This window comes from Callorhinus ursinus, unplaced genomic scaffold (genome assembly GCF_003265705.2).
Source record: "Callorhinus ursinus isolate GAN/ISIS: 27379988/994484 unplaced genomic scaffold, GSC_fseal_2.0 scaffold7, whole genome shotgun sequence".
Classification (NCBI taxonomy): domain Eukaryota; kingdom Metazoa; phylum Chordata; class Mammalia; order Carnivora; family Otariidae; genus Callorhinus; species Callorhinus ursinus.
In genome coordinates, this window is record NW_027397069.1 from 25,499,376 (window position 1) to 25,512,655 (window position 13,280).

At 32.5% G+C, this 13,280-nt stretch overlaps 1 protein-coding gene across 10 annotated transcripts in view; it reads left to right on the top strand.

Moving 5' to 3' along the window:
- Positions 1-13,280, top strand: part of MYCBP2 (MYC binding protein 2) — a 262,416-nt gene that overhangs the window by 71,603 nt on the left and 177,533 nt on the right. For 9 of the 10 annotated variants that reach the window (XM_025874720.2, XM_025874721.2, XM_025874722.2 and 6 more), the window contains exons 15-17: positions 2,679-2,883; positions 5,203-5,348; positions 5,679-5,780. In XM_025874720.2, coding sequence (XP_025730505.1) covers positions 2,679-2,883; positions 5,203-5,348; positions 5,679-5,780 — 453 coding nt within the window. The remainder of the gene's footprint in view (positions 1-2,678; positions 2,884-5,202; positions 5,349-5,678; positions 5,781-13,280) is intronic. The other variant, XM_025874725.2, reaches the window with a different exon arrangement.

Consider the following 13,280-nt stretch of genomic DNA (forward strand, 5'->3'; position numbering starts at 1 on the left):
AGCAATGAACTGTGTTTAAAGTACAAAAGGGGTTTGGGGCGCCTGGGTAGCTCAGCTGGTTAAGCGTCCAACTCTTAATTTTGGTTCAGGTCATGATCTCAGGGTCGTGAGATCAAGCCCCATGTCAGGCTCAGTGTGGAGTCTGCTTGAGGTTCTCTCTCCCACTCCCTCTCCTTCTGCCCTTCCCCCTGCTTGCACGCTCTCTCTCTCAAATAAATAAATAAAATCTTTTTTTAAAAAAAGTACAAAAGAATTTGAGGATTAATATTTGTATATATTAACAAAAACAAGTTTAGCTCTTTTGGGATCTTTTTGATGGCAGACTCATCTGGATATCAAGAGTTTTTAGTACCTTATTTATATGTGCATGTACTTAAGATACTTTAGTTTTTGAAAGAGCAAGTGTGTTAGAGCACATTGATTTTAAAAAAGAAGGAAGAACAAAAGAAAGAAAAGAAATGGATTACTCCAGAATGGAAATATTTTTTCTTCTTGCTAAACTAGTGAACATAGTTTTGGATAATGCCTACTAGGCAAAAGGAGAGAAGCCATTTAGTTTTCTATATATAATATAAATATATATTCAGATTGTTTTATTAAAGTTTTGAACTCAACAGAATTGTTTCCTTATTATTCTAAAACTTGTGAAAATTTGTCATACATTTATACCTATGTTCTAGATTATTACTGTAAATTTTGTAATAACCAAAATAAAATTGTTAAAAGATTTTTTACTTAATAAAAAAATCATACCTCCTCTGCTAGTAAGTAATGAATTAGGAAACAGATAAGTAGTGTAAGACATATAATGAATACAGATTGTAAAGTCATAAAGAACATAAAGGGATTTTTTAATTTTAAATTTTAGAAAAACAAAGAAAAATACAGAAAATTAAATTATAATATGAAAAAATTGTGTATCACATGCCTTATTTTTCAGTAAAAATAAATTGTGGATAAGGTGCAGGTGTCCTGTATTCTCCTTCCAAGGGTTATTATTTATACTCCCTCTCTCTCCAAAATCCAACACAATCATGAGTTTGATTCTCTGTCATATTTCTGGTTTTTTTTATTTGTTCTTACATATTTTATATGTAAAATATGTTACATACTCATATGTTATACATAAAAATAAGATACTTTTATAAGTGCTAATCTGTATTTTTCTGCAAATTAGGTGTTTTTTTTTTGTCTCACCATTGTGCTTGAAATATGTCCATGTTGGTACATGTAAATCTAAATGATTCATGGTAACTGCTGTGTAAAAAACCATGCCACTAACATACCACCATTTATCCATTCTCCTGCTGATAGCTGAGTTTATTTCCAATTTTTCACTCTTATCAATAATTCCAAAACCTCCCTTACCCATGTTTCCTGGCAAACATATGTGAGACCTTGTCTAGTATAATTTCTGGTGTTGTAGATTGCAGCTTTGCTAGATTTTTCTTAGAAGAGGTTGTATCTTTGACTTTCCACATCATCCAGGAGTATCAACACTCAGATTTTTGTCAGTTTGATGGTAATGACATTGTAGTTCATTATAATTTTTTGTCATATTGAAGTAAAACATACATGTGGCCAAATACACATAGCATAAGTGTAGATCTTGGTCAGTTTTCACAAGCTGAACACATTCCTATAATTGGCACCTTGATAAAGAAACAGTATATTACCAGCACCCCAGGAAACCCCCTTTATGTTCCTCTCCAGTTATTACCTACCTTTCTAGTTTAACACCATAAATTAGTTTTACATACTTTTGTACTTTATATATATGGAATTATGTCACATGAACTCTTTTATGTCTAGTTTCTTTTCACTCAACTTTGAGATTCATTTATATTGTTACAAGTATTTATAGATTATTCATTCTCATTGTATAGTAATCAGTTGTGTGAATATACCACAGTTTGGGAATCTTTTCAAGTATTACAGACATTTGGGTAGTTTCTAGTTTTGGTTATTATAAATAGAGTTGCTATGAACATTTCTAGTGAACGTTGGTGAAAAGTTGTATGCTTTTCTTTTAGGCGTATAACTAGGAGTAGAATGGCTGGGTCCCTCATTTTTCTTTTAATTTGCCTTCCCTGACTGTTAGTAGTATGTTAGAGCATCTCTTCAAACTTCTTAGTTTTCTTGCTCCTTAATGATTTATAGGAATTTTTGATATATTACGTTGTATGTGTTACACATATCTTTGACTCACTAGCTTATCCTTTACATTTACTTATGATTTCATTTGTGTATATAATTTCTAAACTTTGGTGACAAGTTTTTCATTATTTTTCTTTATAAATTTTTGCCAATTGCTAGTAATGGGAGGATGTTCTAGAGGGGAGGGACTCATGGCTTAGAGCATGGTTGGGAGACATTCTATGGTCTGTTGAATGGCAGTGTTGGCACTGAGGATGGAAATGAAGGACTAAAATCAACAAAAATTAAAAGTATGATTGGCAGAAAGTAATAGCTAAGAGGTGTTCCTGCCTTCCCTCTTTTTGCAGAAGGGAAATGAGAGCATTTATTTGTGGTTCCTATATTAAATTTTATTTTTGTTGCTCTTATATTTTAGCATTACATTGTATATTCATTTTGATTAGTATATGTTATATAATTTTATCAGTTTTTTTGACATGGGAATAATCTACATAAAAGTTATAAATTGATCTGTCAAATAGGGTTTGGAGTTGAAAATATGGCAACAGCAATGGATGAAGACCTGGAAGAAGAACTAGATGAAAAAGATGAGAAGTCCATGATGTGCCCTCCAGGCATGCATAAATGGAAGCTGGAGCAGTGCATGGTGTGTACTGTCTGTGGAGACTGTACGGGTTATGGAGCCAGTTGTGTCAGTAGTGGGCGTCCGGACAGAGTCCCTGGAGGGTAAGAACATGATTAATACTGAAGAAATAAGATATTAGTAGAAAAGGTGCACAACACATTTCTTTTCAAAATTATTCCAGAGTGTATTCTACTTTGTTGTTTCTTGAAGGTATATTGGCATATATGTGTAATTCTAATAATTGTATTCTATTATAATAATTTCTAATTTAGTGTCAGTTTTATTTAAGTTGCTTTTCTTTCATTTGATTCATTTAAACCATTATTTAAAAACAAGTCAAGAAACAAATAGGGTTTTAGAGGGGAGGGGGGTGGGGGGATGGGTTAGCCTGGTGATGGGTATTAAGGAGAGCACGTATTGCATGGAGCACTGGGTGTTAAACGCAGGTAATGAATCATGGAACACTACATCAAAAACTAATGATGTAATGTATGGTGACTAACATAATAAAATAAAATATGGAAAACAAACAAAAAAACAAGTCATAGGGGCACCTGGGCGGCTCAGTCAAGCGTCTGCCTTCGCCTCAGGTCATGATCCCAAGGTCCTGGGATTGAGCCCTGCATCAGGCTCCCTACTCAGTGGGGAGTCTGCTTCTCCCTCCCGCTTGTGATCTCTCTTGCTGTCTCTCAAATAAATAAATAAAATCTTTAAAAAAATAAATAAAAACAAGTCATACATTTCTTAAAGTCTTGGGGCTCTGCCTTAATTTATATTCTTTTTCCTAAGACTGTTTTAATGCCAAATATCTATCCATTTTTGTTGAACATTAATCTTTTCTGGTTGGAATTATCAAATATATAAAATACTCGATTAAGGACATATAATTTTCTTTTAAATTAAATTTATGTTCACAATTTTAGGTGTTCTAGGAACTATTACTTCTAAAGTTGCATTATACTTGTTTATTTTATCCTCTTTTGCTTTTGTTGGACCTTTTTTCCCCGCCTTGGGGTCCCATGTTATCACTATTTTAAACTTTATATGTGAGTTTGGCAGAATCAGAATGCAAGTTTTCCCCTTGAATGTTGGGGAGAATTTTATACTTGGCCTAACATACGAAAATAAATCATTTATAACAGGCCTTTCTTTTAGGCTATTGAAATATTGTGATTTTTTAACAGTAAGTTTTCTCTGAACTTAAGCATTTGGTAAGTATCATAAATGAATTTCTGAATTCTCTGTTCCTTCCTAAAATTATTCTTTATGTGCTTTTCCCCAGAGATCTACTATCAGTTTCCAGTAATTATTTATAACTTAAACCTATAGACCTAAATGGACAGTACCTAACCAAATACAGTGACATATTTATTAATGAGGCAAAAATGAATAAAATTAACATAAGAGTGTATGCCAGGACACTCTGCACTATTAAAAATGACTTCAATTATTATAGAATTGTGGCTATATATCTTAGAATAATTTAGAATGCCACATTATCTTTTAAAGAGTGCATATAGACAATGTAGTAGGGCATATTAGTTTATCAGTTTTTACTCCTGTAGTTAGTGATCTTCCAAAATGTCAATAATGCTTGCATTTTAAACCCAGGAGTTTCACAGGGCACCTAGCTATGTCTTTCAAAACAGCTGCCAGGTAGATCCTTTCTCTTGTACCACCACAAATCTGGATAACCACAGGCTCAGCGAAGCTGTCTAAAGGTTTTCAGTTCCGATCCAGCAATAACATTAAAGCTGTGACTTCTATCTATATCTACGAAATAGGTGACTAGGAAGTTAGTTGTTCACTGACCCTGTAGGCAACTTCTGGGAGTGTTCTTGTCAGTTGTAATCCAATGTCATACACTTAGTTCACAACTGATAAGAACAGGACAAAGAAGAGGAAGAGGAACAGGCAATTGGACACAGTGGAAGGAGAGAATAAGAGATGATGGCATATAAAGGAGGGAGAGAGAAGGAGCTAAACGCATGAAGCTGGCAAGCTGAGCTCACTTACTGATGGCTATGCACACCTTCTTTAAGTTAGCTGGTGGAGAACAGTGTTTGTTTGGTAATTGACTAACCCACTCAGACCATTTAATAGTAAGCTGCTGGTGCTTTACTAATTGTGATAACTTTTAAAATATTTGTTAATAGTGGTTTTGTGGGTGGCAGAATCCATTTGTATTTTCTGTAGAAATATACCAATTATACCTATGAGGAGCTTAATAAACTCTTGTTTTTAGTGATTCCATCTATTCATACCTATTCAGTTCTTTAAAATTGGCACATCCTGATCTGAAGGGGTAATTTCATTGCTAACTCATATAACTTAATTTCAGAAATCCTGAAAAGACATTATAGAAAAGAGTTTTAGGGAAAGAATAGAAGCATTTCAGTTAATTATTTTTATTTTTTAAGGATCTGTGGTTGTGGTTCCGGAGAATCTGGCTGTGCCGTGTGTGGGTGTTGCAAGGCTTGTGCAAGAGAGTTGGATGGTCAGGAGGCAAGACAAAGAGGAATTCTTGATGCAGTGAAGGAGATGATACCTTTAGATCTTCTGTTAGGTAATGTGATGGATTGTACTACACATCTTGTCCTCAGCTCAGTAATTTATATTAGTATGTGCTAAAAAATTAATAGTTAACTATGCAGTACTGCTTATATAGTAGCCAATAGTGTGTCACTAACTGAAGGGTAAGGCTCTTTTTCTCTTTTTTGCTAAGATTCTTCGAGTAAAAATAATTTGTGTTTTCATCAGTGTTTTGTTAGCTTTTACTTTCTTGAATTTCATATAGTTCTTTCATATCTATTATTGTATCTATCTATATATGTTTTTTTTTTGTGTTTCTTTGTGGTTTGTTTGTTTGTTTTTTTTTTTTTGGTCAATCATCTAGCTGTCCCAGTACCTGGGGTTAACATTGAAGAACACCTTCAGTTACGACAAGAAGAAAAACGACAACGTGTAATCAGGAGACACAGATTAGAGGAAGGAAGAGGTAAGATGTAGCTGCAGAGAAAAAGTATATGAAAATCCATTTTCTTATCCTATACTGAGACCACTGAAAGTTTACAGAATAGGCTGACTTGTAAGACATTGCAATTAAAATTAGTAACATTATAGTAACATATGAAAATCATGTGAAAATATTCAGAGTATTTACATTTGTGCTATTAACATAGACTTAATTTAGTAGAGTAGGGTGTTTATATAGTAAGTCAGGCATATTAAGAATTGTGCCATCTGCCAGCATCAAAAGCTATTAGCAATGGCAACTTTAAAAAAAGATATATATGAATTCTAAGAACTGGTCTTTCTCCCACATTTTGGACTCATGGTTGTTATTTAACCATAAACAACAAATTAGTTTAATATAGTATTTTAATTTCTGTTTTCTTAGTCATCTATGATCATTTCCATCTGAGCACGGTCCCAGCATTCTTCTTTCAATCCAGTGCATAATTATGTTTTTATATGTCTTCTTTTTTTTTTTCCCCAAAAAAGCTTATTCTGGTTATGTACAAGAAGGGTAAGTTGGAGAGTTTTGCAGGTTTTAATTGCAAAGATAGGTGTATTGTTTCTCTTTTCCTCATTGTTTATGACCATTTCTCAGCCTGAAAATACATTTCACTGTAGTTATATGCAGATAGTAAAATATAGATATTTTAATATACATCCAATGGCAGAGATAAATATAAATATTACTAAAGCTGTTGTTGCCCAGTAGAATCTTTTCTTTGTAGGATTAAGACAGATGGTTAAAGAGATCTGTGATTTTATTCCTCTGCCAGGCAAAATCTTGATTGGAAATATTTACTGATACTGCATATTTTAAATGCTTGTTAGAAATGACGTGAGACTTGATAAATGAAATAAAATCTATTATCCATTTAACCACCATTACAAATTTTTTCTAGGTACTTTTTTAAATGTAAAATGGAATAAGTCATAAAATATATATCATGTTTGGTAAATTCTATTTTTATTAAACTTAAGTTGTAAAACATGCTTGGAACTTGATTGTTCTTTATAGGATCTGATAAACAATCTGATTAATTGATATAGGAATATTTGCTGTTAGCTTGGCTATGTTTACTTAAAATCATTACCTTTAAAAGCGGTTTATTTTAATGAGAATGTAGATACTGTCATTGTTTACATTATATAAATATAGGGAAAAATGCATATTAAATGTTTTATAGAAAATAGGGTAAAATTTAAGTTCTAGGTCTTTATGACATATGGTAATTGAGTGACAATTTCTTTTAATATGATTTGTTTAAGGATAATTATTGGTGCATCTTTTTACTACCTGTTTTTTCTCTTTTGGGAAATATTGGGTTGAATCATATGAATTGACCTACAAAAAACATCAATTTCTTACGTTTCAAGCAAAGTATAGCAAATCCTTATGATGACATGTAATTGCTTGCTCTGCGTGTTTTGTTAGTTTTTTTCTCCCTCTGTAAATAAGCTTTTCTTCTCTAGCTGTAGTATGTTTCTGCATATCAAAAGTAAAAGAACATTGATTATGCATTAGTTCAACAAAATTTTGTGATTGCAGAATATTCTTTTGCCATTTATTTTAAAATGTGTCATAGACCTTAAAAATATAAACTCTAGCCTTTCAAAGGTTTAAAAAACTCCATTATTTAAATATTTACAGAGATTTTATTACTGTATCTGATTTTATAAACACAGACTTATGTTCTAGGCATTTGCTGTATATTTTCTGACAAGTCCATTTCATCCTCTGTCCTCAATATATAGAAAGATTATTGGTGCACAGAAATTTTGTCTTGTCTTTATTTTTTGGTTGAGCTCTTTCTTACACATTTTTTTCATTACACATTTTTTCATTTTTGTTCAAACACAGTATATAAAATATGTAGTAAATATCTTGTCTTGATGGGTTAGGATCTTCATTACGAATCATAATTATGGCATTCGTTACCTTATGTGATACTGAAATTTGTGCATATTAGAACCATGTCCTTGCTTTGCACAGTTGCCATCATTACTATGGAATTGTGCAGTGAGGACATGTCACAATATGCATGTTTCATTTAACACAGTACAATGCAAAGAGAAGCCTGTTTGTACATTTTGTTTTGTAAAAATACTTCTAAATAAGAATTTTAACTATGTACCCATTTTTAAAAGTCAGACTGTAGATTCTTATTCAGTGACTTTAGGAAATTCTTATACCATGTTAAATAATTGAAAACCAGTATGGTGATATGACACTTTTATCATATTATCTTTATATTCTTTCCCAGTACTCCATTGCTAGCAATTTTATAAGAAAACACAATAAAATGTACACAGAGATATATCCACACTTGCATAGGGAAAAAACTAGAAAGGTAAATACCAAAATGCTAGTAGTGATTTTTCCTGAAAAGTGAGTTTATAGGTGATTTTTATTTTGTTCTTTATAATGTGTTTCTAAATAATCTCCAATATGTGTATTACTTTATAAACGAAATAAGAGTTATGTTTTTAAAACTCAAGTCATTGTTTCTTGAAAAAATAAAGACGAGTTCTAAGGCATTTATACTTTACCTTTGCTTTTTAAAAAATATTTTTATGTTAATTGGATGGAGGAATGCCTTTTAAGTGGGGCACTTTTCATTATGGTAGGACAGTGGTTCTCAAAGTGGTCTCAAGGGAACCAGCATCACTGAGCACTTGTTACAGTTGCCTGTTCTCAGGCCCTACCTCAGACCCTCTGAATCAGAAATTCAGTGAGCAGAGCCCAGCAAACTCTTGTTTGAACAAGCCTACCAGGTAATTCTGGTGGTGCTAAAATGTGAGAACTGCTGCTCCCGGTCAGGGATATTCAGAGTTGCTTCCGTGCACCTTCTACAGCAGAATACCTGGGCTTGCGTCCGAATTTCTGCATTCTGTTAAAGAGCTAGGGAGAATTGTTTGCCTTGTTTTGTCTTAATGAGGAAGACAAAACAAAATAAAATAAATTTTTAGTATTCCAACTGCCACACATACCTGTATTTTTTTTCTTAGCCTCTTCTTGGTACTTTTTAGATATTAACAGTTTAGTGATAAGTTAGTAATTATACTCATTAATAATTGGCTTTTACCTCTGTTGAAATTTCAGAACTTCAGGATTAGATTATATCAAATTATTTTACTTGATTTATCTGTCTTATCCTATTTATCAAGTTTGTGTTGTTTCAAAGTTGATCAGAATTTTAGGACCTAGTCCTTGTATTAAAGCTTTGCTCAGTCTCAGGCCTACTTATGTAATTTAGCTGCAGCTGTTTATGACACAGACTTATATAATGGAATGTGCTGTTGAAAACTGAAAGAACAGTGTTATTACTGCATTTTTATTAATTTGGCACTTAGTCTTTAAATTTTTTATATTATTCTTTTAGGTAATGTTTTTCTTAAATGTATATTCTTAGGTACCAGTGTATTCATTTACATATTTTATTTCAGTGACATTTGTGATCAATTTTAGCTTTTTAGGTAATACAAGGTTGGTTGATGTTTAAATTCTCTGAGTCTTATATTAACTTTATAGGTGAAATGCTTGTCAGTGGAATTTTTAAGTAGAACTCTCTTAACTCCTCAAAACTACTGGGTGATTGTATCAATAATCTTATCTTTGTATTCCTTTTCAGTGCTCTCTTGTAAGGAGAACTAAGGTCAAATAATGTTGGCTACTTCTCTTTCTTTTCCCCTAAATGTCATCAAACTTTCATAATTGGGAGCTGTAGATGCGGTGAGCTTATGCCCTGGCTTGCTTGGGAAGTCGCATTTTATGTTGACTCTCCAGGCCCTTTTCCTCTCAGTAGTTTCACTTGGATAATAGGTTCTGTGGTTAGTGAAGCCATGTGGCATGGCAGTCAGCACAGCTTCTGAAGTTAGGCTTTGGTTCAGACCCTGGCTTCTTAACTGTTACTGGGGATGTATGATCCTGGAATTTAACCACTCTGAACCTCGCTTTTCTTAACGTTTAAAATGAGGATTACATGCAATGTAATAAGATAACCACTGGTAGAATTTTGGTGTACTTTCTTCCAATTTTTTTCTATTGTATACTTTTTGTTGAGTTATATTATTTCATACTGTGATATATATTGGTGTCCTGTTTTTTTTCCCTTTGATACTATATCAGAAGAAAATTTTTGTGCTTTATTGCAGTGCCGTTTTAAAGTAATACGGGAATTCTCTTTATTTTCTAATCACGTTTTACACATTTCCAGTTGTATCACTGACAGTTTTGTTTTACGTATTTGGTTAATGTGATAGTATATACATTTTTTTTATCTTGCTTAAATTTTTTTCCAACCTTCCCATTCTTTCTACCAAGCAAATGAGGTTTAATCTAATTGGTATACTTCCATATCTTACTCCATTATAATATATCTACACATATATCTACTATGCTGATATCTACACATGTATAGGCAAGTGTTTATTTACAAAGTGGCATTGTATTAGAGATACAGTTCTTTGCAGCATCTTTTTCTCATTTTACATCATGAAGACACACTTAATTAGTAAATATTGGTCTACTACATTATATTTAAGAGCTATATAGTATATTGTAATGTGGCTGTACTGCAGTTTATTCAACTATTATTCTGTTGATGGACATTTAGGTTATTTTCAAGTTTTTGTGGGTTTTTCTACAATAAATATTTTTAAACTTATAGCCATATTGGAGTTTTTGTTTATATAGTAGAGCTTCCAAGAAATAGAATATCTGGGCCAGAGAGTGTTTATATTTTAAATTTTAACAGATATTTCAAATTGTTTTTGAAATGTTACAGGAGTTTATCTTCTCCAGACTAATATCTGAGAGTGATGTTTTCTTCTAGCATCATATGTATTGTTCTTCTTAATTTTTATAAAATATGATGAAGTGTTACCTCATTGCTGATTTAAAGAGCACAAAAGCATTTTCTGTGTAAAAAACCTACATAAAGATTTCTTGGGGTGCTTGGGTGGCTCAGTCAGTTAAGCATCTGACTCTTGATTTCGGACCAGGTCATGATCTCAGTGTTGTGGGATTGAGCCCTGCATCAGGCTAGCACTCATTGGGAAGTCTGTTTGAGAGTCTCTTTCCCTGTCCCTCTCCCTCTGCCCCTCCCCCTGCTCATGTGCTCATGCTCTCTCTCTCCCTCAAATAAATAAATAGATCTAAAAAAAAATTTCTCTACTGCCTCATCTCTTTTTACTCTTTTTCCTGTTCCCTATGCCTGTTTTTTTCCCCCCATATCTGTGAACCTTTGTAGTACTACTACCTCTTTAAGTCTTAGCTTATGTGGTATTTTCTCTTCTTGTACCCCAAAACTCCCTACATTCCCACTCTTAAGGTTTGCTGGCTGCCCCTTCAGTGTGCTTAATTTTCTCATAGCACACAGTCATAATTTCTTGTTGAGTTGTGTGTAAACTCTCCCTCCCTCCCCTCCCCACATTAGACTGCGAGCTTCTGAAAGCAGAGATGGTGTCTTGTTTTTCCAAGAGTTCCCAGCACCAAGTGTAGTGCCTGAAATTGGTCAGTACTTAATACGTCTTTGTTGACTAATTGAAAACATTTCACGGACGTCTCAACACCTCTACAATAAAGTTTCATGGTAGAAAAGGACTGTAATTATCTGTTTTTCATATGTAGCTCCAGACTCATTTCCTGCCACTTTCTGTTTCGTAACCCTGCATTCCATCCATTTCGGCTATGTGTGTTTTTAATGACTATACAATATTGTTTAATCTCTGCTTGCTTTCATAAATCCTGTTTCTTTTGCCTGGAATGCCCTCTCTTTCCTTCTTTCTCTTGGCAAACTTTTTCTTATTCTTTCAACCAAGTAGAATGATCACTTTTCATCCTTCAGGGTGTGTACAGATTTCCTTTATAACATTCATCACAACATATTGCAACTCTTACTTGTTTTATTTCTGTCTTCCCTATTGGACTAAATTCTAATGAGATCTGTGTCTTTGTCATAATATACATGTACCTGGTGTGTGTTACATTAAAGATAAAAAATGGCAAATAAGTGAATGAACTATGTTTATAAGAAAAATTGTTTTAGTCCATGGGACATGAATATTTTAGAACCTGATAGCCTGATATAAGTGGTGATTTAAATTGAGCTCAGATGGTATACTTTCTAGGCATGATTGCCTGTGGGCCTTCTAAATTTTTATATCAAGAGACCCTAAAAAGATTGAATTTAGTGAGAAGCTGAATAACTATGAATATTATGGGTATAATATTTTTATAGGAAGAAATAATATCCCAAGCAGACCATAGAAATCAGAAAAGAGTACTGTAACTTAATATTACTGTTATTTTGATATTTACAGTTCTTTGGGGGTAGTTGGAAAGTGTCTCATGCTTTTTAGAGTGGTTTATATTAATTGAAAAAAATGCATGTTGAAATAAGACATTTTGTTCATATTTATCTAATCTTAGCTTGAAAATAATTGGTACTGCATTACTAGGAAATAATATTTAATTTTTCTGTTAACTTTAAATTAGCATATTTCTATCTGTAGTAATCATAGAATATGTTATTCTTGGTTTTTCATAAAATTGGTGATGCCTGCATTTTTTATTTATATCTCAAGGCATAATTAAAATATGTTTTTCCTACCCATTTTTTAATATTTAATGAAGGGTACTTTGGTGTTGAATTTGCATTTGTCAAATTTTATTATAGGGCAGTAGTTTTATTTTGTTCCATTGTTAGAAAAATTAATTATAGCTGAAGTGGTATAGAGAATCATGAAAAAACTGGCTTTAATTAAAAACATTCAGTGCTTATGTACTGTCAATTCCCCTTTCAAATTTGGTAACTTCTTAATGGCAAATTTAGAGTGTTTTGAAATTTGCAGGCATTTTTGATGTTGCTCAAATTCAAGGAAAGGATAGTTCAATTCTATAAGAAAAGAACTGAAATTTTAAGATATAACTTAAAGTTTCCCTTTTTAAGCTAAGTGATAGTAGGGAAAAGCAAATTATAATTTTTATTGAAATTAATTTTGCTATTGATTTTTTCTTGAATCTAAGTGGAAATAACTGTAATCTATGTGAATGTGCATTTGTATATGTGTGTGTATGTACATAGTGGAGCTTCAGAAAGAAATTATTTTATCAGAGAATTGTTAATGTTCCAAAAATGTTACTTGGATTAGATTACCCTCTTCAGTATCAATACCTTGTTTCTGATTTTGTATATGTTGTTACAGAAATCACATTTAAACTTAGATTTATTCTTTTTAGAAAATTAAATATAACTTCTATAGTCCTGTCCTCATAAAGTAGTGATTTCATATATATTCATGTCCATGAATGTGTGTCCACATGTGTATATGTCTATATCATATCATAGTAATTTTTGGTTTTGTTTTGTTTTTTGCTGTCTTGTTTTCCTACCTGTATGGCAGAATGTAGTTGAGTCAATAACATTTATCTTGGTTTTGTAGCAAGACTGATGTGGATATTAAATCTTGAAGACCTTCT